This window comes from Pezoporus flaviventris, unplaced genomic scaffold (genome assembly GCF_033815535.1).
Source record: "Pezoporus flaviventris isolate CSIRO_AGI_PZ_B2104156 unplaced genomic scaffold, CSIRO_AGI_Pfla_v1 ptg000016l, whole genome shotgun sequence".
Classification (NCBI taxonomy): Eukaryota; Metazoa; Chordata; class Aves; order Psittaciformes; family Psittacidae; genus Pezoporus; species Pezoporus flaviventris.
In genome coordinates this window covers 207,326-235,271 of record NW_026892564.1, presented here as the reverse complement: position 1 = coordinate 235,271, position 27,946 = coordinate 207,326, and the positions used below count along the sequence as shown (strand labels likewise).

At 39.6% G+C, this 27,946-nt stretch overlaps 1 protein-coding gene across 5 annotated transcripts; it reads left to right on the top strand.

The window, feature by feature from the left end:
• The first annotated feature begins 368 nt into the window (after positions 1–368).
• Positions 369–26,217, top strand: TMPO (thymopoietin). 5 transcript variants are annotated; one of them, XM_061454540.1, is made up of 11 exons: positions 369–843; positions 11,667–11,793; positions 13,443–13,601; positions 15,126–15,226; positions 20,687–20,806; positions 20,918–21,013; positions 21,563–21,673; positions 22,564–22,653; positions 22,736–22,801; positions 22,959–23,053; positions 24,392–26,217. In XM_061454540.1, the coding sequence occupies exons 1-11, from the start codon at positions 604–606 to the stop codon at positions 24,678–24,680; spliced, it is 1,494 nt and encodes a 497-aa protein (XP_061310524.1). In that variant the 5' UTR covers positions 369–603; the 3' UTR covers positions 24,681–26,217. The 5 variants fall into 5 exon arrangements, with proteins under 5 accessions (XP_061310524.1, XP_061310525.1, XP_061310526.1 ...); XM_061454541.1 differs by lacking the exon at positions 20,687–20,806 and having other exon boundaries at positions 370–843; XM_061454542.1 differs by lacking the exons at positions 22,564–22,653; positions 22,736–22,801 and having other exon boundaries at positions 375–843.
• The last annotated feature ends 1,729 nt before the right edge of the window (positions 26,218–27,946 follow it).

Below are 27,946 nucleotides of genomic sequence, written 5' to 3'. Positions count from 1 at the left end.
GCACACCAAAGCAAAGCCGGTGCCGAGGAGCAGGTGTCACAGCAGGTCACAGGGATCTCAGCAGGGTACAGGGATTTCCTTCACGGGGGGCCGTAACCGCCCCCATCCCTTCTCCCAGCAGAGGGAAATAGCCTGTGTAGCCGGGGAAGGGCGGCATGGAGCAGCCGCAGAGACCCATACGGATTAGAAAAGAATTGCCGTGATCGGTGATCGGTGATCGCCACCGCCCCAAAACGACACACACAACTCCCCCCGCACGTCTCCCGCCTGAGCCGAATTTAAACTGCGTTACTATCCCTTGCGCGCGCAAAGCACTAACGCTGGTGGGTCTCGCGCGCCTCTTTCCTATTCCTCCTGGCAGCCAATAACAGGGCGGTTTCGTTCTCCTTTCTGCCAATCGGGGCGCGGTTTGTTGCTGGCTGAAAGAAGCCCTCCGTGCGCGCGCTTGCCCGTTAGGGAGCTGGGTTCCTTGGCGTGGGGCAGGCGAGTCCTCCTCCTCCGCTCTCTCCTCCCTCTCTTTTCTCCTCCACCCCTTTTCCCTCTCCCCGCGCTTTGTTGGTGCCTCTCCCGGGAGGGTGGCGGTGGCGGTGGTGGCCGGCGGCGATGCCTGAATTCCTGGCGGATCCGTCGGTGCTGACCAAGGAGAAGCTGAAGAGCGAGCTAATCGCGAACAATGTGAGCCTGCCGGGCGGCGAGCAGCGCAAGGACGTGTATGTGCAGCTCTACCTGCAGCACCTCACCGCCCGCAACCCGCCCGCCGCCGCGCAACCCGACTTCTCCAGTGACGAGGAGCGGGAGCCCACGCCTCTCGGCGCCAGGAACCGCGGCGCTGCCGCCGGACGGGTGAGCAGCGCCGTCCCGACCCTGCGCTGGGGTCTCGACCCCCACCCGTGCTCCCTCGGCTTTTCGGCGGCCTCGGGCCCGCTTTCCCGCCCGAACGGGCCTACCCCCCATACCGCCAGTCGGCCGCGGCTCCCCGCGCGTTCTCCGCCGTAGGGCTGGCTCCGCCTCTTCTCCCTCGAGGCGCGGTTTGGCTGAGGGTGCGATCGTACCCGGCGGGAACGGGGTTGGAGGGGCAGGCGCGCGTTGCCAGGAGCCCAACTGGGACCCGCGGGGCTGGAGCCGGCTTCGTCTCCGTGTCGCGAGCAGTGTGTACGCTCCGCAGCGGCAGCGGCTTCGGAATGGTTGGTCCACGGTGGCCGCAGGGCGCGCCCAGCGCGGGGCTCCTCCAGCCGGGGAGGGGCAGGGAGATCGGGCGTGGAGCGTGGGACAAACCCGGACTGTGTGTTGGGAATCCTTTACTGGGGTTTGGCGGGCCGTCTCGAAAGTAAAATACTTGGGTCTTGGAGGACTAGAACAGGAGAAACTGCACGGGGCTGCAGCTTACTTTAGAAACATGATCCCCGGCAGCTGTCTCGGTTGTACTGGAGCAACGTTACTCCGTGTTAATACCTCCAGATGAAAGGGTGAAGCTGTTCCTTCACAGCTTGTTTGTTTTGTTTAATGAAGTGGGGTGTTTAGTGTAAAGAGGGTCTGCTTAATGTTGCTGTCTCGTACATCTAAGCATGTTTTACAGCAGAGTGCCTCTGCTGCACTTTCAGTTGGTTCGTTGTTACTTGCTTTCTTAGATAGACTTTCTTAGACAAACTTTATCATGTAAGGGAAGAGGGAGGGAGCTGATGCCATTTAGAATTTTTTCCTTTGGGAAAATGTGATTTCCTGCTTAATAAGTGATCTGTAAATTTGAATATATTGAATAAGCACTCTTAATTCATAATTCTAAGCTGTCAGGTCTCGCATAAAGGCTTGTTATAACGACTGGCAGCTACCAGAGTTCTAATGTGTGTGATATTATGAGTACTGAGTTGGGTCTGAAATACTGTGTTTCAAAGCTCAGTTGTAAAGAGAATGCAGAGAAACGGACTCCTTTGAAGGTGTTTCACACTTAAACCTTTAAAAAAAACTAACAAAGAGCTCCTGAATTAAGAATATGAAAACTGCAACTAAAAGAGGAAGAGCTTTCCAACCAAATTATGTGCCTATCTTTAACATCTGTCCAGTTCAAATAATAAACTAGCATTCACTGAGAAACTCTACAGTGATCTGACTTAGTGGTTTGCCTATAGCATTTGTGAGGTGCTGTTGAGTAAAGTAGGATGAGCTTGAATCTGATGTGTTTCACGCTTGTAGAAGGAAAGTTTCATAACTGCTGAAGTTCTTAGATCTGATTCTTACTTGTTCTTTCACAGTGCTTAAGCTTAAACAACTCCAGGTGACTTTTTTTTTAATGTTTACACAATGGGTGGTACTACTTAAACTTCTGTTAACACTGTCTAAAAGGTGCTGTGCTATTTCTGCTAGTCTTGTGTGTTAATATTAGAGCACTCCATCATCATAACTTCTGAAACTTCTGTGAATATTCTAGTGGCAGTTGCTTGGGTTTGGGTCTGTTGTGCCATTTCTCCTACCCATTTCTCCACTTTTATCCCTTCAAGAAAAGCTGGGGAGGCAAAAAAGCTTGCTCTCTACTTTGTGCAGGTAGTTGTGAAACTGCTTGCAGCTTAAGTAGCTGTTGCCCCTGTTAATGCCTTCTGGCACAAGGATGCCTCTCTAATTGGTTCTCCTTCCAGAAAAGTGATATACAGGTCTCCAGAGTGACTTGTCCCCAAAGCTGTTGGAGGAGAAGCAAAGTGAAGGAATTCTGATGTCCAGGGGAGTGTGATTCTGGTACGGGAACAAAGTGGAATAGTTTGATAGGATGGAGAGGACAGGAGGGAAAGTACTCAGACCTCTGAAAGAAGAGAAACTGGAAGGGGCAAAGGGAGAAAGCTGGGGCTGCAGGGTGTTAGGAGAAATAAAAGAAAGGAATTCCATGTTTCCTGTAAGTCACTTAGTAGGCTCCAGAAAGAATTTGATTTGACAACCTCTGTCTCTTACTCCTCAGTGCAACTTAATTGGTTTATCTTAGGTATTGGTTTTATGTGTATATTTAAAAGGAGCAGAAAACAATTAGCATTGGATGCCTAAGGAAATAAAAGTATTTTGTGACATACGCTAGAGTAATAACGTGTATCTTCTGTTACTAGGTTCAGAACTGAGTAACAAAATTGCAATGCTTTATTAGTTCAATTTTTATGTGTATTACAGGTCTTAGAAATTGTAGTATTGGTGTGTGTATGTTGGTTGGGGGGGAGCTTGTAAACCAGCTCTTTGAAACTTGCAGGCAATCTGCTACTTAGTATGTTTCTGGAACACCAAAATACTTGACAATATTACAAAGGTATCTGCTATGGAATTAAAAAATTTTGACTGCTCTATTCAATGTTACCTGTATCACTGTAAAAAATAGACTGTTGCTTAATTTGAAAACAGAAAAAGCCTCTTCAATCCCAGTGACTCAGTCAAGGCTAGTATTAACTTGTATAAACATTTGAAAGAGCATTTACATAGGTTTGCATTTTGGAGGGTTCTGTCCCACTGTGCTTTCTGCTATTCCTTATGTTTTTGTATTTCTTTGGATATAGGTTAATATTCTACAATCCTAAAAAAGCAACAAAAAAAAAATACCCAACCCAGACGAACTGCTCTGGGAGTAAAGACTTATTCTAACTGTTGGAATGAATGAATGAATGAATGAATGAATGGATGTTGGATAGGTAGAGGGAGAGGCAGAAAAAGGCCAGAATCACTCTTGTAGCAGAGAAATGGGTACTTTTGAGTAGAGAAGACCAACTCAAGTGAGATGTGTAATAAGTTTGTGCTTATACCAAGGCAATAGGTGTGAGGGCTTAACTTCCTCTGTGTGTGCCTGCTTGCTTGCAGATGCTTTGGGTGAGCAATCCTCTCTTGCTCAAGTCCTTGGAAGGTGTTGGGATCACAATCAAAAAGTACTCTGTCCTTACTTTATGGGCACAGGTATAAAAGATGTACAAAATATATTTTTTACTAGGCTTTCAATGTGAAAAATATAAAGGGGATGCCATATTGGCCTGAATAAGGGTGGTCTTGGCTTGTCAATCATTGGAGAGTTTACCGTCAGCTAAGCCATCCCCATCTTCCTCTAGGTCAGCTCGGAATTCCCTTTAGCAAGTGCAAAGTTACAGCCCTCTGTGAGCCGGCAGCCAGTTGGGGTTGCAGTGCTCGTGTCTGTGTAGGGGTGATCAGAGCATAGAGCTGCGTGGGAGAGTGGGCGTGGCCTGTTGCTTGGGTGAGGATGGGGCTGGCTGCCAGGGGTTTGCTTCGGGGCTGCCTCCCCATGGCATCCTCTGGGTATGGGGGTTAAGGTGGAGAGGGCGGGTACCCCTATGGTGTTTGAGTTCATACCAATACCTTACTTGAGCTCTAAACTGGCTTACGGATGCTGGGGGGGAAGGGAAGGAAGCACTGTTGTTCTTCAAATGGGTATGAGAAAAAAGTCCGAAGGAGTGCTCTGAACATCTGTGTTACACTCACTAAAGAGACAGTAAAGCTAACCCAGGTCTATTGATATTGACAGTTAATGGTTTGACATTGCCATAGTCCTTAGTAATTTTAAACTGTCTTTGCTGTCGTTTTAGTGTTCTTTTTTCTAAGTTTTAGGCATTTGATAATGCATTTAGGTGCACATTTTCTGTTGATAAAAACTATGCAGCAAGGAGACAAAACCCCGTAGTTTCAATTTGAGTACAGACTCTTAAATCCACCACACTTCTAGGATAGCTCCATCAATACTGCATCCAACCGTAATATGATAGTGGTTTAAAGTTGATATGTATAGTGCTACTGCTGCTGTTTCATTTATTCATATTTCTTACTATTCGTGAGAGTTTATTTTGACCTGTGTGTTCTTTTTTTGGTCCAGTAGTGAATGTACAGACTCCTAAAATGCATGTATAAGTAGATCAAAGCTTATAGGGGTTTTGTTCTCACCATGTTGTTTTCAGGCCCTGAAACTCATGCTTTAGACAAGCAAACTCTTTTGGAAATTAGCTTTTTTTTTTTTTTTTTTTTTTTGGCATCTAAAGTTAAAAATCAGACTATCTTACTATAGGAAGTAACTTTTTATGCTTCATAATGTGATGCAGCAAAATCCTCTCCTATCTCATAAAGTGCAGTTTGCTTTGTAGAAGATGACTTCAAATACAGAAAAGAAAATCACTAAATGAAAGTGAGATTAAATGTTAACCTACATATAGTTCTTATATATACTTTTATATATATATAAAAAGAGCTGTCCTGTGAAATATCTGAAAGTATAATTTTAAATATGACCATTTCTTTAGATGGAGTACTTCTCTTTGGGAAAGGGGAGAGGGCTCGCTGCCTACATACTCTTACCAGAAGAAGAAAAGCTTTTAAGATCATGCTTGTTTGGGCCTCAGTCTGACAATACTCTCTGGAGGAGCCAGCTCCTTCATCTCTACTTACATTTTTGAGCAACTTCTTTTCCCTAAGCCTATTTAGTGTAGTGGTATGTGAGGACAGTGGCTGGTGTGAGACACCTCACCTTTTTTTTTTTTGTGTGGGGGAGAACTGTCTGCATCTGGATAATCCTGGTCCTGGATGCTCTGGGGTGAATATGAGGACACAGCTCAGAAAAAGTAACTATGAAAAGGCATTTCTGTCTCCTTACAAACATTGGTTTAAAGCTCATGTAAAAAATATCTTGACACTGTTGCCAGACAGGAGAACTTAAAATGTATAGGTTTTTATGACTTGTGTTATTGTAGCATTTAATGTCCTGGAAGAATCTCTTCTGAAACACACCGAGTGATATTTTTGACTTTTAAAGTGATGATTTTAAAAATACCAGTTGGATGTCTCCTTCTCACTTCTGTTAATGAAAGTATAATTGGAGCATCTGGACCTGAAGGACCTGTTTGAAAGATTATATCAGGGACAGGTTTTTTGTTTGCTGTTTTTGTTTGGGTGTTGTGGGTTTGGTGGTTTTTTTTAATGTATTTATTTTTTTATTGTTGTTGTTTGGTTTGGTTTTTTTGTTTGTTCTTTTTTTTATCACTTGTTTTAATCAAGTAGCCTCAGCTCCTTGAGGTCAGAATGGCGTGGTAGTGATAGTATCTGTAGCTGAGGTAACTATAGTTTCAACCCCTTCCCTATTGGAATAGGGAAGCTAATGGAAAAACTGGTGGTTTATGAAGATAGTGAGCATGGAAAGTGAAACTGTGTGTTTGGGTAGAAGAGGGACTTGTGAAGCATATGTGCTACCTTGTGAAGGAAGAGAATCTATTCAGTGTTTCCTGTGTGGCTGTATCTCTTAATTAATGATGTGCTGTACGAATGTGACCCAGAATACAGATTAACACTTTTGTGGCCTTTTAAATGGCACTCTGTTGTCTGAGTGACAGCTGTGAGCAATAGGGGTGAGGTGGTTGAGTAGTTCCCATTTCAGGGAGAAGTCTTGCCATGCTGTTCTGCACCTTCAGGCTTTCTGCAGTTCTGGAATCATGAACTAGGGAGATGTGCTTGTTAGACATCTAGTGTAGTAATGGTGTTTATATTGAAGCAATAAAATCCTGTTGAAGTTATTTTTGTTTAGTAATGCATGTCCATTGTTCAGCAGGGACATGTACACAAGCCAGATCTCCAGGTCAGCATTCAGTTGATGAGACCATCTGTTATTTTGGTTTCTTAATTAATTTTTTTTTTGTGATTTCCCCCCCCTTTCACTTAGCTTCTCTGTAAGAAGCTCTTCATTATGCAGTACTCATCTGTTTTCAGGGTGGGCACATTCCTTTCACTGTGGAGGGGATGGGAGGGTTGAATAGTCCCTGATCTTATAATTTAGAATTGTTACCATACGTAAGCTTGGAAATTTTAGGTCTGGCACTTACTAACTAATGTTAAAAGGTAGAGAATTCATTGTTGTGTGTATCATTATCGCTAAATTACTGCTGCATAATAGCCTTTTCATTGTGTATTTTGTCTGTCCTGTAGCTTTTGGTGAATACTGTCTGGAGGCATTTGAGGTTAAAAAGTTCAGTAGGACTTGTTTTTTAAAAAAATTCTACTGTAGGGAATGTTTGTGTATGATAGAATAAAAAGTGTAAGGGGAATCCTAGAATCGTAGAACAGTTAGGGTTGAAAAGGACCTTAAGATCGTCTAGGTCCAACCCCCCTACCATGGGACACCATGCACTAAACCATATCACCCGAGGCTTGTTCCAGCCCGGCTTCGAACATTGCCAGGGATGGAGCATTTACAACATCCTTGGGCAACCTGTTCCAGTGCCTGACCACCCTTGTGGTAAAGAACTTCGTATCTAACCTAACCTTCCTGTTTAAGTTTAAACCTGTTATCCCTTGTCCTGTCGCTACAGTCCCTATTGAAGAGTCCTTCTCCAGCATCCCTGAGTTTCACAGTATAAGCCTTATTTTTGAGACTCGGCATATGCAGCTCCTTGTCTTCCACTCCCCTAAGAGAAATACAGCTGTTTATTACCAGAAAGGATGCTGTATGAACTGGACAACTAAAAAGCATTCCATTGGTGTGATTTGGGCTGTCTGTCCTGGGTTCAGCAGTAGCAGTCATTTTTCTCCTTCTCAGTAGCTGGTACAGTGCTGTGTTTTTGACTTTCGGCCTGGGAACAGTGCTGATAACACCAGTGTTTTTAGTTGCTGCTCAGTAATGTTTACTGTGACCAAGGACTTTCTCAGTCTCATGCTCTGCCAGGGAGGAGGGGAAGTCAAGAGGAAGCAGAGACGGGACACCTGACCCAAACTAACCAAAGAAGTGTTCTATACCACAGCACGTCATACCCACTATATAAACTGGGAGCAGTTACCTGGAAAGGCTAGATCCTTGCTCGGGTAGGGCTGGGTATTGGTCAGCAGGTGGTGAGCAGTTGTATTCTCTTCCCTTATTATTTCCCTTCTCATTATTATTATTATTGGTGGTAGAAGTAGTGGTTTTGTGTTATACCTCAGTTACTGGACTGCTCTTATCTCAACCTGTGGGAGTTACATTCTTTCAATTCAGCTCCCCATCCCTCCGGGAGCAGGGAGGAGCAAGTGGGGGGAGTGAGCAGGCGTGCTGCATGGCTGACTAGGCTTAAACCATGACACTGTCTTAGCCTGTCCTAATCTCTTTTGGAGAAACAGTAAAGAAGCCCTCAACCTTTCTGCTTCTAGTGAGGAAGCTGCACCTGTTTGGGATTAAAATCCTTGATTATTTTAAAGTAGGTGCCATTTAAGTCAGGATTTGGAAATGCTGTGCCCCATATTTGTCTGCTATATTATTTAATAGCTTCTTTAAGATGTTACTTAACACTTGTCTTTGGTGGAGTAGTGCTAGAACCTAGTAAATGTACCTGTATGTTATGCTGGATAAATTAGTCTGTGGTTGTTGGATTTCTATTCAGCAGGAATACAAAAGATAAGGCATGGGGTAGCTTCCAAGTCTGAATTCTCATTGCTTGCATTTTCTGCTCCTTTCATTAGTGTAAGAAGAAGAAAGCTTTTTGCTGTTGAGATATGACGCTGAGAAGATGAACTTCTCTTACGCTCTTGTTTTCCTGTGGTCCTAGAACTGAGGAGGCTGTGTGGAAGTCCTACACTTATAACTCACTTCAGTACTTGTTTGAAGGGCTGGGGTCCTAGTTAATCCGGAACTGAGCCTGATAAATGGCAATTTGGTGGTGGTATCTCTTTGATGTGAACAAATCTCTCTCAAGTGAATTATGTAGCTCCTCTTCCATCTTCTGTTTTCTAGAAGATGGCAATGGTTAGAAATATTTTGTTGTTGTTTGTTTTAATGCTGCTAGCTCTGGTTGGAATTAGAAGATCTTCAGGTGAGGATTTATTGGTCTGGGCATAGTGTTGCAGGAATACTTACGTCACATACAAAGTGGTCAGCTGCCTTGCCTTACTTTGGCAAAGCCTAGTGGTTGCCACCATTTCATTTTGGGCACTTCAGCTCTGCAACATGGTAAGAGAACTTTAATTTTCCCTGTGGTCACCAGGCCAGGAAAATGTGGGGTGTTGGTGGTGTGGTTTATTTTTTTGTTGTTGTTTCTTTTTTTTTTTTTGTGGGTTTGGGTTGTTTGGTGGTTTTGGTTGTTTCGTTTTCTGTTTTGTTTGTTTTTCCTTGCCTTCTATTTGCAATGGTAAATTTTAAAGCTAGTTCTTATCTGTCTCACGCGGTAGTCTCAGGAATAAATTGTGATGGTGAACAGAAAGTGTGGTGGTGCTTTTTACCACAGTAGTGGTAATTAAGACTGATGTTGTGAGGTTAATGCTGTCATACCGCAACCAAGGCATGAGAGGGATTCTTCTGCCTTAGGCTTCTAGGAACTGATCTTATGGTACAGTGAGTGGTTACAGTGGCAGCTTTCTGCTTGTACAGTTGAAGTACTTTGTTTCTGCTTTAAGGAGAATAGGTATTTAAAGTAAAAGTTGAAGGCCTCACATAGCACAAGTAGTTGATTAATCTGGCCGTATGATTGAAGAACACAGATTATCTTCAGCTTTCATCCCCTCCTTGCCCTTTTTCTCTGCTGAAACTGACTATTCTGATAGTCTCAATGTGTGGTAATGCTGCAGGAAAAAGTAAAATTAATCTTGTAAGAAAACAAAGTACCCAAAGATGCTATGAGAGATGCGAGTCTATTTATGTTAAAGGACTGTGTTACTCATTAATTTGATTTAGATTTCTGGTAGTTAAGATTTCTGTAATATGTCTTGTACAATGCTGAATAGTTTTTCTGGTGTATATTGATACAGTTTCTTCTGTGGCCATAAGTGATACAAAGGTGGAGTTATATTAAATTAGGTTTCCAGTTTCTTTGAAATGTTGGAATGGTGATTTTCTGCACCACGGTGGTAGTTTTCTTCTGAAATATGGAAGTAGCATCTTAATTAATCTTCTTGGTGATGTGTGCAAGTTGTCTAAGCAGATCCCAACAAGGAAATCCATTATTTGTTTTGGGATTCTTTTATGGTGTTTGGACAGTTCCGAGTAGTCCAGGGAAAAAAAAAGCGCAGGATATTAAATTCTTGTTAATGTGATGCTGAACTTGTGATACTGCTCTGACTGACACATTCAAAAGTAAATACAAGTCTCATAGCTGCAAGTTCATTGTTTGTTTTTTTTTTTTTCTGTGTGTACTACACAAGTAGGCTCAGTTGCTTCAAAAATTAGATTATATGTGGTAATGGAATGACTGATAGAATGCATTGTAAACCTGTCATTAGTCAAATCTGCTGCTTTAATGGCACTATCTCTTCAGATTACTTGGAGTCTACTTTTCAGAATTAGGAAGCAGCATGAGGTTTTGGAGAGTGTTGCTTTTCAGCAGCTGATTTTGATTCATAATTCTGAGATTTTCAAAATCCAGGAGTTGGAGGAAAATCTAATTAAGTCGGTATTTTGGAAATCCTCTCATAGACCCTGTTTAGCTTCAAAATATCAAGACACTTCAGGCAAGAACAAGCTTGCATTCAAACCAGTATTGAATTGTCATTAATGGCTAGCAAATATGGGTGACCTGTGTCAGTCATTTTACAATCTTTCGGTGCTGTCTTATGAAATACCACAGAACCCTGTTGATAGTGACTATTACAACATATTTGTATCTGGAGTTTTACTCTTTAAGTACCAGAAAACCCAGATAGGTCATCTGGGCAACCAACATGAGAAAAATACCAAGTGAATAAGTTATATTTGTTTATATCCTATGACTTTGAGACAAAAAATTACTTATTTCAAAGTAGTATCAAGGCTCTTCTTAGTTGTGAGCAAGTAAATCCTAAGCATGTTTTTTTCTTCTCACTCTCTTGCAAATCTTAGAGCTTGAAATACCTCTTGTTAGGACCAAAGGCTTCTGAAGTTGAACAAATATTATGAACACTCTGTTTGGATATAGGGGAAACTGCTAATTTAGGAGTAGCATCTTGGCAGATTATTTTGATAACCATCTGTATGTGGTGGTGGTGTGTTGCCACCTGTTCAAGTAGTGTTGCCAGAGTTGGGTTTAGGATCTGTTAGAGCTACAGTAGCAGAGGCCTAGGCAGACAGGATTTTGAAAATTTGAGGGTGTTTCTGGTTTTGCCTTTCCTGCACTTCCTTTGTAACCATAATGTAATCTTACAGAGAATACCAGGATAAGTGGGAATGAGGATTTTAGGAACTTGGTTGAGAGGGTGTAGCTACTTTTTCCATGCCATTGGAGGAACAAGTGTTGACCTGTGAGGTAGAAGAAGAATGTGAAGAAATGCCCATGGAACAAAAATGGGCATTTTAGTGTTGTGATGGTAGAAGCTAGAAGCTTACCTCTCCAGTCATAGGAAAGAAATCCTCTCCTGTTGTATACTTGAACTTCAAATTAAAATGCAGGATTGGAATAATAACTAAGGATTTGTGTATTGTTGTTTAGTGGTGTTTTTTGTGTGTGTGTGTGTTTTTTTTTTTTTTGTGGGTTTTTTTTTTTCTAAACTGTAGCAGGGGCTTGTAATAGGTATGTCCTTATATAAGTAGGAAGCTTGTGCACGTTTGCTTAGGCGGTGTAAATGTTTAAAGTGTTTCACATAGGCTTTGGTAGTGGTTAATGTAATTACTTTTTATGGTTTTGTATATTTAGGACTCTCCTGTCTTCCTGTTCCCTTAGAAGAAAACAATGTGTCCTATATTAGCTGGAAACACTGTCACTTGTTTCTTCCTTGCACACTCACAGAAGGCCACAAAGAAAACTGACAAACCCAGGCCAGAGGAGAAGGATGACCTAGACGTAACAGAGATGAGTAATGAAGATCTTCAAGAGCAACTTGTGAAGTATGGACTAAATCCTGGCCCAATTGTTGGTAGGTCAAGTGGTGCTAGCAGATGTTGATCTGTTCAACATATTTCCCAGTAAATCTCAGTTCTGCGTCTTCTAAGCTTATCTGATACAGTTACTTAAGTTTAATACCAATACTGTTGCAGTCCTGCTTTCCACTTAAGATGTTTTCATTGAACTATTTACATTGAGAAGACTTGAAACATTTAATTGTAGGCAAGTCTGCAGTTCATTCCTCCTCCCAGAAATATTCCAGCTTCTGTTCCAAAGCTGTGTAACTCTTAGTTAACTTAATTACCCCAGTGCTGAAGTTTTTCTGATAACAGAGGTGGAGATCTGCAGCCTGCTAAAAAAGAAAATAAATCTTACTTAATAACCTTATAGTATTGAGAGCAGAATGAGAATGTGGAACTTCACCCATCCCTAGAGCATTTCCTACTTTCTGCATTGTGTAGTAATGTTTTCTTCTGCTATTTTTTCTCTTTTTTTTTTTTTTCCTCCCCCCCTCCTTGAAACTAATGTTCTGTCTTGCATGATAACCTACATCAGAACTTCTTATCCCAGCTTAATCCCTTGCCTTGGGCACTCATCTGTGATGTGGGATCAAAGCTCCTTACCTTTCAGATTGTTCACTAGCTTAATGGCAAGGGAATTCCACAACCCTTTTAAAAAAAAAGGGGGGGGGGGGAGTAAAGGCTGCTGTAACATGCTGAGCCTCCTGTGGATGTTCTTGGGATCCTGGGTGAATGGAAATGACAGTGGTAGAGCCTGGAATTGTGTGTGTATTTTAAGTCTTATGCATAATACTATGTTAGCTGTTACTGCATGCCTTCCCATTCAATTTATTCCTCTTGGATAGCACTCAAATCTTCTGAAAATTTGAGTACACACAGAGTCCACTGGAAAGATGTTAAAATTTTAAGTAAAAGCTTTGTTCTTGGAGGGCATGGATTCTGTTTCTTGTAGTCTGCCTCTTCCTCTTGCCTGAAGCCTTCTTCTGTTAGGCTTTTCTGCAGCTAACATCTCAGGCAAGAGTCACCTTTATAGATTATTGCCAGCATGGTCCTGACATGGAAGTATATGCTAAACTTGATACGTTTTAATCTTAAACAGCTCTCAGATCAAGTGAGCCAACCTGATGGCTAGATGTAGCAAACAGGAAGTTCTGTTGCTGTTAATTGCATCATCTGTGGTGCTTACTTGGCTTAATTTGGCAAAAGGAAAAGGTTAAACTAAGGGGAAAGGGGCATTAATTACAGGGTAAAATAATTTGGAGGATAATAGTGGAATATGCATGGAAACCGTTGTCCTTGCAGTGTCATTCCCACAATTTTTTATATTTGTTTGTGAGAGCATAACCACTTGTGTATTACAACATATGAAATAAAATATCTAAGGAGCAGGTAAGTTCCCTTTACATAGGTAAATGCTTGTAACTTTCAGTGTACTAACAGGTCTAAGTTTATCTTAACAATTCTCTTAAACCAAAAAGCTAGAAGCTTAGAGATAGCGTTATCTACCCAGAGGTATATGCTTTTCGCCATACAGACTGATCAGAAATACAAAGCCTTGTGCTTTCAAAGATCCCAAAGGAATACATAACACCCAGGTTCTTGCAGTCAAGTCAGGAAAGGTGATAAACTATCTTTAGCATATATCCTTTCTTGTTTATAGCTACTACTAGGAAACTTTATGAGAAAAAACTGTTGAAACTGATGGAGCAAGACCCAGAACCAAAGGCACCTGTACCTCTCCCAGCAATTTCTTCAGCTACAGAGAATACTAGGCAGAATGGAAGTAATGATTCTGACCAGTACAGTGACAGTGAAGAAGGTAAGATTTAAGTGGAACTTGGTTATGAACTATTCAAATTATACATCAATAATACTTGCAGTAGAAGAAATATCTAAAGAGGGCATGACCCTGCTGTTTGGTGAGGCTTACTGCTGTAGACCACTTGAGTCATGTAATTAATCACGCAGTACTAGCACAGTGATCGAGTTCTGGAAAAGGAAACTTCTGCTACTAAACTGTTCCCTTCTGTCCATTTTCTGTGGATTGGAGCCTGTAAATCTGATGGGGAGGAGAACTGCATAGTAATTGTTCTAGTGTCCTTTGCACTTCATCATTAAATGCAGTTTTGTCTTAAGGTGCTCTCAGTAGCTATTTACTATTGGATAGTATATGAATGTGTATTAAATTTCTGTACTTTTTTGTTTTAATGTCTGTCATGTACGACTCAATCCCTTTTATGCTCTATTTGTTATGGGCTTAGTTTGTGGTGGGTTGGTTGATCTTGGATGCGTTTTTTGTGATTTTAATACTAAGTTTATATGAAAAAGGTATAGGGGTGGGGGAAATGGAACTTAAACTCCACACCATCATGCTTCTTATATAAAAACAGGTTTTAAAGAGTGTATTGAATGGAATGTTAGAAGATGCTTATTTCATGTGGTTTGTTTTTGGGGGTGTTGGGTTTTTTGTTGTTTCTACAGAACTTCTATGGAGACAGGACAGAAGGGGTTGAAATACAACTAGGAACTCAATGGATTTCTCTTGTGTATTTGGGCTTGGTTTTGAACTTAGCCCTTGCGCTTTCAAAGCAGGGAGAGATGTTAAAGATTTATTTATTTACTTATTTTTAGCACAGCTGAGAGCCCAGTCACAGCTGACGGCCTTCTCCTTCTACTTACACATGCTTTATCTAATTACCAAGTTCAAACACTGGGGATGGGGGGTGAGGGGAACATGGCATAGATACACAAAAAACCAAGCCAGAACCAACCAAACACTTCCTCCCTGTCAAAAATTAAACAGAACTTTTCTATAAATAGACTCTAGATATGTTGGTATATTAGAATTTTAGAAAGGGGTGGTAATAATACATCCTGTTACTGGTAAGATGACTGCTAACCACTTGCCCTTCTGCATCAAAAATGAGCTTTATATAAAAGGACCTGTTTTAAAGGAAATAAAAACTACCAACCTAAATTATGTTGAAAAGCTTCAATACCCTTACTACAATTAATAGTATAATGGTATTTTGGTTAAAGTATTTGCAGCTTGATACCAGTTTGTAAATGGAACTGCTGGATTGGCCAAAGCTTATCTGAAATGTAACTTTTTATAACAAAACTGAAGTACTTGGGTCAGTGTTTTAAATTATTTTTAATAATTTCAATGTCAAATGTCTCTTCTACATTCAGTGAACAAACTTACCTCTTCCTCAAGCTTTTTAGGAAAGTGGTAACTCATAAAAGAGTTATGTTGCTTCTTAAAATTTATTTTATTGAAATAAAATTGGTTTAAACTAGTACAACAACCAGTAGAAACTAATTATATTAAAATTGATTACAGATCCGAAGACTGAACTGAGGCTTGAGAAGAGAGAACCATTGAAAGCCAGGACAAAGACTCCAGTAGCACTCAGACAAAGAAGAGTTGTTGAACACAACCAGGTATGTTTAATTTAGTGGTGTCTGGAACAGCTACTAACTGCAGGTGACATGCTCAATAAACACCTTAATGCTTTTAACATAATCACATTTGACTTAGTATGCTCTGCTGTTTTTTGAAAGTTCTTCCAGAAAGCCTATTCTAGTGCAGCATAAAAATCTTGTGAGGTGACTGTAGCTGCTGGGTTTAGCCTGCCCGATAATGTTCAAAATTAGGTTCTACTAAAAGCTGTGCTACCGTAGGTGGCCAGTCAGACTAACCTCCTTGAAAAAAATAATAGGCAACCATAACATGCAAAAGAAAAGTTTAGAAAAAGGTTAGTTTTGGCTTTTTCTTTTTTTAAATGTATGTATATGTATTTAAAAAAATCATTTATATCTGTCTGGTTTGATATCTATACATATATGTATGCATTTTAAATACATCTGTTTAATGTTTCTAATACATGAAGTAAGGTACTTCCGTATATGCCTATATATAGAAGCATGCGTATGTGTATACACATGCATTAGCTATCTGTTTTTTTTCCTCAGCTGTGCTTGTGGCAGCAGTACTAGTGTAGCTATTAATTGTTGGAAAGCTTCTCCTAAGAAGAATAATAATAACAAGTTTAAACCTCACTGTATGTGCCAACTGTCCTTATGAATAATACTAGTTCTGTTGTGGTGAAAAAGGAATTTTACAGAAGTACCTCAGGTTTTCAAACTGTTGGCTGAATACTGAATTTGGTAGTTGGTGACTGGTGTGTTCTTGTGATATGACAGTGTCACTAAACGCCCTGTTCCTCAGCTTAGGTTACCTAGGATCTTTACAGTTTTACTCATCTGACCAGTAAGTAGTGGAATTGTGCTGCAGTAGAAGGCTTGTCTAGAAAACATTTAGTGACTCAAAATTTTACCTGTTAATAGCTTGATGTATTTTAGCAGAACAGTGATTTTCCTCACTACTTTATTCTAAATGCCAGATGCTTCCTTTTTAGATACTGTGTTTGTATGTATAAGCATGCTTTTGCTATTGGATGTCTCTTAAAGCAGGTAGTATGTTGTGGTGTGAGCTTGGGTAATGGAGTGCAGTTACAGAGATCTGTAACTAGTTCTCATTAATTGGATTTTTAGGGTACAAGCTGAACAGATCTTACCTCTATGAATCAAAGCACACAGTTCAGCACACAAAATATTACTTAATTTATTCAGGCAATTTCTGCTCATGATGGTCTTTAGAATAGGCATCTGAATCTTGTATTTTAAGGATTACTCTTCTAAATCTCTGTTCACGCAGAAGTCCCTGCCAGCCTCAGTGTAACACAGGTATTTAATTTAGCTGTCAACAAAGAAATCTTCCTAGTCTTCAGGAACCTACTTACAGAATAAAAGGGAAGAGATAGTTACGTATTTTTGTGAAATTTTCTAATGATGAGTGCCTTCTTAAGTTTTTGTCATCTAATTTCACTGTAATAACATGAGGTCATTAATGTGTTTTATCCTGCAATTTATTACATGTGCAGTATTTTAGTTACCAGAAGTTAATAGAAGGAGTATCATTTCATTAGTGAAAAAAAATCTAATTTCACAATTATGCCCAATTCTTCAGGAACTCTTAAACGTAGCTTGTCAAACCCTTCACCTTTCAACGAACCAAGCAAACAAGAAAATAAAAGTGACTAACAAAGAATTACATCTGCCTGAAGCCAAGAACAACTTAATGCTTTTGGTTAGCAAATGCATAATGCCTCAGTGTCCAGCTGGATACCAGTAACAGGTGGTGTCCATCAGTGATCAGTGTTGGAACCAGTCTTGTTCAACATCTTTGTTGGTGACATGGGCAGTGGGATTGAGTGCACCCTCAGCAAGTTTGCCAATGACACCAAGCTGTGTGGTTTGGTTGATACACTGGAAGGAAGGAATGCCATCCAGAGGGACCTTGACAGTGAGGTGGGCTGATGCCAACCTTATGAAGTTTAACCATGCCAAGTGCAAGGTCCTACACCTTTGTCAGAGCAATCCCAGGCACAGCTACAGGTTGGGCAGAGAAGAGATTCAGAGCAGCCCTGCAGAGAAGGACTTGGGGGTGTTGATTGATGAGAAACTCAACATGAGCTGGCTTCAGTGTGCGCTTGCAGCCCAGAAAGCCAACCGTATCCTGGGCTGCATCAAAAGGAGCATGACCAGCATGTTGAAGGAGGTTATCCTGCCCCTGTACTCTGCTCTCCCGAGACTTCACTTGGAGCACTGTGTACAGTTCTGATGTCTTCAACATAAGAAGGACATGGAACTGTTGGAACAAGTCCAGAGGAGGGCCACGAGGATGATCAAGGGGCTGCAGTGCCTCCTGTGTGAAGACAGGCTGAGAAAGTTGGGGCTGCTCAGCCTGGAGAAGAGAAGGCTGTATGGAGACCTCATAGCAGCCTTCCAGTATCTGAAGGGTGCCTATAGGGGTGCTGGGGATGGACTCTTCATTAGGGACTGTAGTGATAGGACAAGGGGTAACGGGTTAAAACTTAAACAGGGGAAGTTTAGACTCAGTATAAAGAAGCTCTTTATTGTGAGGGTCGTGAGGCACTGGAATGGGTTGCCCAAGGAGTCTGTGAATGCACCATCCCTGGCGGTGTTCAAGGCCAGGTTGGACAAAGCCTTGGGTGACATGGTTTAGTGTGGGGTGTCCTTGCCCATGGCAGGCAGGTTGGAACTAGATGATCTTAAGGTCCTTTCCAACCCCAACTGCTCTATGATTCTGTGATATGCTTAGAATAAAAGTGGAAGGTTTGGTTTGGTTTTTGTATTTTATTTTTTTTCCAGGTCTGAGATTATGTCAAGTGACCATACTTATTCTGCAGAGTTATGTGCAACTGTCATGGTCTGTGTGGCATTGGCTCAAAGATTATGAATCTCTGAAGGGCAGTGGGGCTGAATTGGTGGGTAGTGTGTGAGCAGACTTACCACTTCTTCTAGGTCCTGTGCAGCACTAGGCTTAGTCTGGATGTACAGACCTGAAAAGGTTGTCATTTGGCATGGGTGGATGTTGCTGTTCCCTTGAGAAATGAGTGCAAATAGATAGTCTTTAAGCCAACTGTTGCAAAATAAATGGGGCGAGGAGGTTAGCAGGCTTATGGGCCCTATCACTTAGTTAACAGGGGAGGGCTAGATGAATCTGAGCTTGGCTGTTTGTGTGTAATTGCATCCTCATAGTGAACTGAGAAAGCTGGAAGAAAACCCTTATTTGAACTTCCACTTGGGTAGGTGAACATAGATTTAGAGCTCCAAAGTGAGCCTAAGGCCTCATAGTAAGTACACTGGACAGAAAGAGACAGGCTAAATAATGTATATGTTACAAAGTCTTAACAGTGTAGAACTAGTCTTTCTACTTGAGAGTTAGTGTAGTGACATTTTGTGATGTTGTGTTCCCCTACTTCTCCCTTGAGTTTTTTACTTTCTGTATATCTGGGCTTCTTAAAAATAAGCAGCAGTGCAGCTGCTGTGATAACTGAAGTAAACTCATCTGTGGCTTCGCTGCTTCAGTAATGCAACAGTTAAAAGCACAGGCTGAATAGTACTTGTGTACCACATCATTGTAATTTTCTGTGGTTATACACAGGGTGTCGGCGTACCTAAACACAAATGTTATATTCTAATAGGGTTTATTTAGTTCCAGATATTTGTGGAATAAGCAGGCAAGGCCTACTCAATTGACACTGAGGATAAGTATAACTGTAGGCAACAACTTTTTTAAATTGTCTGTTGAATATTCTCTGCTGAAGCCTGGATGGGGTTTATGCAGTAGAAATTTTTTTCCCATAGACTTTTCATGTAAGAGAGAAAAACTTTCAAATTTGGTACTTAAAACACATGATTGATAACAATCTGAAGAACTAAGGAGAAACATTTATTTACTGAAGTGCTTCCAACTTCCACTAGAAGAAAAGTAGTTTTTCGTCAGACAGCCTGGACCAGGGGAGCTCTCCATTAGTAGTATGAGGGAGTTGCTCTACTGCTTTATTAACTGGAATGTGTTTGAGTGGAACTATTCTGAATTTCATGTTTTAGTTAAGGCTTTTCAAGAATGCCTCTCAAATAGAAGAAGTGGGGAGGTGAGGTGAGGTGGGGAGCCATGACTGAAGGCTGCAAGTTCAGCTTTTCTTAATAAGGAAGTGAAGCCAGTGTTTGGTGACTGTATAAAGAGGGGTTGGAAGATCCTGCTTAAATTGAAAAGAATATCAGAGGCTTAGGTTGAAATCTGTAGTTCTGTGTAAACATCTGTTTGGACTTGATCATTTGGCTTTCAAAGTACTTTAGTGACTGAAGTGAAACACTTGTGCTCCCTCTGCTGGATATGTAGCAGCTGTAGTACAGAACTTGGGACTCCTAAAGCTCTCGGCTTCTAATTTCACAGTAGTAACACTGAAGATACAAGTGGTGAATGGATGGAGGATGTTGTTAACTTTTTATTTTGTTGTTGCTTTTGTGTTGTTTTGTTGTGGAGGTTTTTTTTTGGCTTCCCCCCCCCCCCCGTAAATCCTTTTCAGCCTGCTCTTGGCTTTTTTATTTTGGGGCTAGTATTGTTCCAGCGATACTTGCTGTTATAACTGTAATTAACAGTTGCACCAGTCTGTATAACTTCCATCAGCGCTGGATGTAACTTCTAAAAACTTAGTAGTACATCAATGCATGAGGTGTTAATGGGCAAATACCTTGGATGAGCAAAGTGGGGTTTTTTATATTATTTTTATTTTTAAATTTAACCAAATACAAAGGGAAGTCTTGGGTATAATTTAGAAGAAGCAGGCCCTTTTCTCCCTTTCCCTCCAGGTCTATGTTTGGAATTTGCTTTGAGGAAAATTTTTTTTTTTCTTTTAGCATAAAACGTCCACTACAGCATAGGGAATGATCTGTGTTTCTTAATGGCTATAGAAGTTTGGCACTTCATGTTGTTACTTAGATTGGTAAAGATCTGTGTCAGGCTTACTTGTTTAAACCTACTGTTACATGAAAATTGATATGTGGGTGGCTGTTCCTAGACCATTCCCACCTCTGCTTGAGAGAATAGACCACTATGTGAGTAGAGAACATGGTGATGCTTTCTGCTTATGCTCACAGATATTTTTTTTTTTTTGTGTGTAGGCAGGTAATACAATGGTCCTTAAAGCTGGCATACTTTTTGCCTATGACTTGATGTAACTACTTGTAGGGAGCATTAGTTCATTTTCTGTTGTAGTAAGTAAATTTTTTACTGTCAGGCATTATCTTGTCAGTTCTGTATTTCAACAATAATGTGCTCTAATATAAGTATTGTGGTCGATACTACTAGTCTAGCTAGATGATAATTACTGAATATATTAGGATCCAGATAAGTTTTGGATTGTAGACACTGCTTCTGGAATATGCATGCTATTCTGGCTTTTGGTTGTGGGTATCCAATTTTGAGAGATGGCTTTCATGTATTTGATCATGTGTTTGATGCTTGAATAGACCTATTCTCAAGATGGAGTTACTGAGACTGTCTGGACAAGTGGATCTTCAAAAAGTGGACCTCTGCAGGCATTTTCTAGGGAGTCTACAAGAGTGTCAAGAAGAACACCAAGGAAAAGGGTGATGATAGGCTTCTTATAATAGACAAGCTCTTTCTTTTTTTTTCTCACTTTTAGGGTCTCAGTGGTAATTTTATTCAATTGTTTTCTTTTGTTTGTTTTAAACAAACAGGTGGAAGCTACAGCACAGTTGCCTGTAGATGATGCTGTAATATCAGAGAGTACTCCCATAGCTGAAACTATTTTGACTGCAAGCAACGAGACCCTAGTAAATATGCTTAGTAAATATGTTCAATAAATCATGCAAGTCGTATTCTTCTGTAATATATCTTTACTGATGGAATCGTTCTGTTTTGAACAGACAGGTTGTTTCAAGGGAAGGAAGACTATTCAAAGACTATGTTCTTTGAAACCATATTCAGTGTTTGTATTAGTACCTATGCTGTTCACTTTGAGATGGGACTGGGTAAACGCCTAGATCCTATCGTCTTTTTGTGGGGAGGGTTGAAAAGAGCCACTTTCAAAGCTTAGATCCTTTAAGTACATGCAGAATATCAGCTTTTAAATTTGGCTTTTCTTGTGAACTAAATAGCTGTATTTCTAAATGGCTTAAAAGAAAGTACTTGGAATGATAAGCAATGTGTTTCCTGTGCTTATTTCAAAGTATTTGTTACATAACCTTCTTGAGTTAACTGCTAATGTGCATATATTCAATGCACATAAAGGTTTTGTTGCTTGGTTCTGCCACCTTCCCCCCCCCCTCTTTCATTTTGTATTTTGGCTGATTCTGAGTTTGAACAATTTTGAATCTTGGCAGGTTGGCAATAGGGTGACTGGAAATTACAAGCATGCATCTCCTACGCTGTCAATCAGTGAACTCTCAGACATGCCCAGAAGAACACCAAAGAAACCATTGATGACAGCTGAAGTAAATAAATTAAAACTTAGATTGCTCTTGCTTACTCTCTGTGATCAAGATTCTAGTGTGTATGTGCTTACTTCTTAGTACAGAAGGGGTAGAGGACATCATTGTCCAGATGTTACTAGTCAAAATAGTAGTGTCACTGGCATAAAAATAAGTGTATATTCTCTCTTTTATCTTCCCCTTTCAGATTTGGGGGGCGTAGGGGTATGTGTGTGTGTGTAAATCCTACTTTTTTTTCCTAAGCTAAATATGTTCTGGTGTTTTATTTCTTCTTGTGCTGCTGTTCTGATGAAAATGTAGATTTTTTGTTTTTCCTTAAATCCTTTGAATAGCTCAAAGATAGAGCAGTATTGGTTTATCTACTTTTGATCTTGTTAAATCAGCCTATCCTGAAAAGCCTTAATGTGCTTTAATTTAGGGCCTCAAATAGTAGGATTACTTTAGCCCAAAAGCCTAAATTTAAAAAGCATCTGTAGATTCCTATCAGTTATCAAGAAAGAAAATAATTCTTTGACTAGATTAACTGTAAATCTGTCAAAATTATATTCTCGGAGAACTGTCTAAAGCACTTGCAAGTATGTGTAACTGTTTTAACATAGTACTGTAATATTGTGTACTTTTACATTACAAGGTAATGTTTGGCTGAAATTAAATGGAGTTCATTGCTTCATGTAGTTACTGCAGATAAAACTTGTGTTAACATTTGTGAAGCCTATTCTCAATGGGTCTGAAATTTATGAAATGGGGCTGCTTTATTTGTAGTGTAACTGGAATGTAGAATTAGTTGCCAAATAGAAGCTTGTGGGAAAACTGGATGTTGTCTTTGAAGCTTTAGTTTTGGGTTTTTTTTCTTCAGTTAGTATTTTACTATACTGTGGCATTGTTTATTACAGCAAGAAGAGACAGATTGCCTACATCAGTACTTTTTAAATCATGTTGGCCACAACCAATCCTGTGATCTGATCAACACAGCCATGATAGAGGTGATGGTTAAGTTTTTTTGATCATCTACATCACTGGCTGGCAGGTGTATTGTATTTATATGGCATATTTTTTATTTTAAAGGAAACTGAGGAGAGGACTGAATGCTTTAAGACACCAAAAGTGACCAGACAGCTGCCACTAACAAAGGTTAAACTAACTTCTAGAACCCAAGTAGTAAATTTCTTTAATGCCACTGGGTGACTCAGTCTTAAAAATTGCACATGGTTATGGTCACTGAGATAGCTATGCAGGAGCTTTTTGCTTTGCAGTCTTACTAGGTTTATAACTGTTTTTGATTTCCTAGGTGCTGGAGAGAACTCATACAGAAGAACGAAGAGTAGAAAGGGATATTCTCAAGGAAATGTTCCCTTATGAAGTATCAACACCTACAGGAATTAGGTATTTCAAAGGTTTATGTGGAGCTTGTTTCTCAGTTTTGTAATCCTATTTAAGATGATAAGTGTTCTCTGATTATATTAGTAGGTTTCTGAGGAACAACACTTTTTGTGCTGTCTCAGTAACAGTTGAGATGACCAGCTCTTCTGTTCTATATACATAGTTCTGTTAGGCAAAACAGCCATTTCTTTATTTAAATTGAGGGTGGGAGAACAGGGTAATATTCTAATAGGAATTATTATTGGAACTTCTGGATGCTGCGAGTTAGATACAAAGGGCTTATCTGTGTAGCTTAAAATATCTAAGCTTTCTGTTAGATACAGCTGCTGTAGGCCTGCTGTTAAATGAAAGATTTCCCAGCATATATGTGAGCTTTCTTTCTGAAAGCCAAAAAGAATTTTCAGATACCCTATTTTTTTCCTCTGAGTAGCAGTCCTGTTCTAGTCAGAGATTAATCTTAGCATGAATAAGGACAGCATCTAAGAAGGGCTGTTACATTTTTCTTTGCAACTTCATATTTAACTAAAAACTTAAACAACCTTCTGGATAATTAAGCCATTCACCAAACTTTGTCCTGTTAGAGAATGAGAAAATTTCCCAATGTTAAGATGTGAAGTCAATTCTTGTGTTTCCAATATGTTAATTATAGCTTCAATTTAAACTGCAATTGCATGAAGTCTTACCATAAGGAGAACATATGGTAACCGCTACTACTACTGTGGTGTATTCTCTCACCACTCACCTTTGCTCTTGTTTTGAGGTCTGTCAGTTGTGTTAAATCTATACCACTTAATAAAAATCATGCATTGTATGCCATGCATACAGGGTGAGGCAATCCTGCCTGTGGCAGGGGGAGCTGGAATTAGATGATCTTAAAGTCCTTTCCTACCCTAACTATTCTATGACATGGCAGTGTAGCTGGATTTTTTTAACCCTTACTGCTTTGTCTTCTGGCTAAGCTGTCAAATACATATTTTAAAGGCCAAGGCAATCTTGGATTTAGAAATCCCAGTGGAGCTGCATAAGTTATCACTAAAGATGTAAAAGAGGCACACTTTCTAGAGCTTTATTGCCAGTTATGATTCATTGATTACATGGACAGGATGAAGTGCCATTTCAGTTTTTTTTTAAGGGGTGTGTATTTAAACACTGAATGACTAAGGCAGTCATTCAGTGTTCATCCTAGTAATGGTAGACGTGTTAGTTTGCAACAAATGCTTCAGGTACTGCATTCACTAGGAATATTTTTTAGTTCTTTCATTATAATAAAACTTGTGTTTACCTTAGATTGCTCTTTGAAATATGTGATATTTTATGGTTTGGGGGGGTTTCTATTAACAGTGCTAGCTGCCGTAAACCCATCAAAGGAGCTGCTAGCCGGCCTATAGAGCACAGTGACTTCAGAATGGAGGAATGTTTCTCTAAGTATGCTCCAAAATACGGTACCTCAACTGACATCAAGTTGGAGAAACCACCAACAAAAAAACGCTCCATTCCCCTGTGGATAAAAGTTCTTCTCTTTGTTGTCATTTCGGTCTTCTTGTTTTCAGTTTATCAGTCAATGGAAACTAATCAAGGAAATCCTTTCTCTAAGTATCTGAGTATTAACCATCAGGGTGGTGCCAAATGAGTATCTTTCTGAAAGGCACACCCAATTTGATCTCCTATTTTTAATTGTAGAGAACTCTTCTGCCCTCTCATCGGCTCAAGGACTTCTTACAAATAATGTGATTGGAACATGATAAATTGGATAAAGGAAGAAAGTTAATATTAAATGGACATCGGTCACTTTCTGGATTTGGACTAGTAGGAGATCACTGCCATAGGAGTAACATTTTTTTAAATCTTTGAACTTTTTGTAGGCTTTATTTTTTTAATGTGGACATCCTTTAAATTCATTTTTGAGAAAATGTATATTTGTTTTTGCAAGAACTTGGAAGCTGAGAAGGGCAAAAATGTAGTAAAATGTGAAGCTGTGTTTTTAAAGCTTTTCCTTTGTACAGAAAAGAGGTTGTACTTCTGTCTCTATTGTGGAGGAAGATTTTAGCACAGGTGATAAAGGGAAATGCATTTTTCTATGCATTTTTTCAGTAGCCATGTAACTGAACTTGATCCCTTTTAGGATGTAGGGAGAGTATGACAACCTTTTCTGTAGATTACTGTAACTTTTTAGTAAATGTAACTGTAAACCTGTTTGCATTTCTGTAAAAGTCTTAGTATCATATTAATAACTCCGTTTAAGTGTAACTTCATTTAAATGTATCCCTTTGTTTTAGTGCTTACAGTGTTGTAGGAGCTGAATACAAACCTAATTGGCAAGAGATGTCTTAGAGGAACTTATTTATTAGGAATATGCGTGGAAAATAAAATTTGCATCAATATAATTTACTACTAAAATACTTTTTTGGGTCAGAGTTGTTATCTGAAGTAGTCTAAATTTTGATGTTAGCAGTGGTCCTTTTTTTTTTTTTTTAAGCGAGGTCTTTCCAACACAGCTTTTGATTATCTTTAAATATTCATGTAGAGAAGTATTCTCAAAGTGTGAAAATTCCGTATGAAGTTTTATTCTTGTATGAAGAGGGCATTGCTGCATTTTCTGCTACAGTTTCATCTTCTGAGGTGAGATTTACTACTTTCATGCAATTGAATATTTTTCTCAGTGGAAGCATGCTGAAACACTCTATATTGTGTAACTTAGTTGAGCAGGCAGCTGAATTCACTACTACCAATGAAGAGTGATAAGCAACAATTTTTCAAAGTGAATGTATACATTTTTGGTGTGCTTAAATCTGCAGCATCCAGATGTTCAGTCTTACTGCTTGGTACAAAATCGCAATAAATCTCACTAATTCTTAAAGTGCTACTTATAAAACGCTGAGAACATTAATTAATAGTCATTATCTTTTTACTCTAGGTACAATTATTGCATAGGCTATAGCTATGGAGAAGCTTTACTTTCTGTGAACTTTGGGACAAACATGGTAATTTGTAGCAAAGCAATAGTTTTTGGGGGTTTATTTCTGTTAAGATTAATTTTTGTTTTTCCTTTTAATCTGCCTTTCTAGTAATCCAAATAGCTAAACTTGTGTCCATCCTATAGAAAACTGTAACATAAGACATTCACTTCTGGTGTCAAAATGCAGAAAAATAAAAATGATTTTAATGTGTGTGGATTTTCCTTATCAAAATAAATTCATTGCTGAAAAGCAGCAAAAGAAAGATAGCTGATGTATCAGAGGTGTCATTTTGTGCTGCTGAAGTCATCCATCTTTAAAAAAAATAAAAATCTGATAGTAAAACCAGAGCAGTTCATGTCAGCATTTGGTGGGAGGTATATCATCATACTTGCACTATAGTAGTAGTGCAACCATAATCTTTTAGGCCTATGTTAGGCCTTTAAGTTGGATGGGGGGAATAGCTAATCTTCATTTGCTTTTCAGTACTTAAGGAACTTCCTTCTCACTTTAAATTATTTTTCACCCCACTTTGCTATGTGTTTTAACATGAAATATGTCTTTCTCTTCTAGTTACATGAAATAATTTCAGTTGACCTCCTTCAGGGATACTGTTAGCATAAAAAAAACACAAACCCAAACACACCCCAAACTGAACTGCAGTGCAATCGAATGTTGTCATTCTTTCATTTATGCAGTGTTTTGGAGAATCCTCTCAACTTCAGTGTTACTTCACAGAAGGTAAAGACTTTTCTACATAAGTTCTCAAAGTAACTTACATGTAGCTCGGTTGTAGTTGGAAGATGTTGGAAGCTTCTTGTGCTTGAGGCATTTAATGGTGTGAGATAGCTCTGAGAATAATCTCTTCCTTCTTTATTCCCTCTTTTCCTTCCTCTGTGAGCCCCAAGTACAGATTTACTAGCATTACTAAAGCTATTGATGTAGTTTATAAGAAAAACACGTAGTAATAATGCTACTAGCTTGAATAGTTGCATGTGCATAAAGCTGCCTAAATACTGCTAAGTAAGTTACACTTAAGTATACTGCAGTCTTTGTATTGAAGTGTAGAAACAATGGGAACTGGTGTTCATTTTTTTTTTTTTTTAATCTGACTTTTGTTCCATTAGTTTATCTTGACTTTTAGACAGAGACAGGTTAAACTTTCACAACCACAGAATAGAGCCATTTTACAGACTGGTATTAGTATCCAAATTCCAGATGCAAAAATTAGTTGAGTTCTGATGTGGTAAAAGTTGCTTAAGTCCCTTTTAGTGCAACAGCTACAAAAAGACTGGAAAAATGGCTGTGTAAGTTAATAGGCATGACAATATTGGGGGGTTTGGTGAGTTTTATTCTCATGACTGGTCATAGTGCTTAGAATACTGTGCTGAAAACATACCTTGATTTGCTTGTCTGAGTTACAGCTAACACAGAGCTCGTGTTTTTCCCTTTAAATTGTGCATTAATCTTGTAGCATGTGCCCAGTTTGGCGTCTGGTATCAGGCTGTGAATGGCTAGGGGGTATCACTTGTAGTGTTGAGACTTACTGTGGCACCTGATCCATGGTGAGGCTGTGAGAGCTTACCTACTGTCTGAGACAAGATCTTAAATTCTGTGTTTTGAAACTGATTTTTATGTGAAGGAAACTGTTCTCCAAGTAGATTTTCTAGCACCATGCTCCCTACTGCCCTACAGAAGCTTTCAGGTCCCTCATAGACTTGATCTATGTATGTTTCAGTTTGTTTCTTGTGGCACAACTTAGGAAAACCCTTCATGGTATTAAAATCTGGAGTTCCTGTTAATTGCCTTCTCAGATGGTTCTGTGGACAAAATACTGTTTGTTTGTTGTGGATTTGTATTTGGGGGATTTTTTTTTTTTTTTTTTAGTTTTTTTATTTTTTTTTTAAAGGCCATTAACTGGTTTGTGCAGAGTTAAAGTACA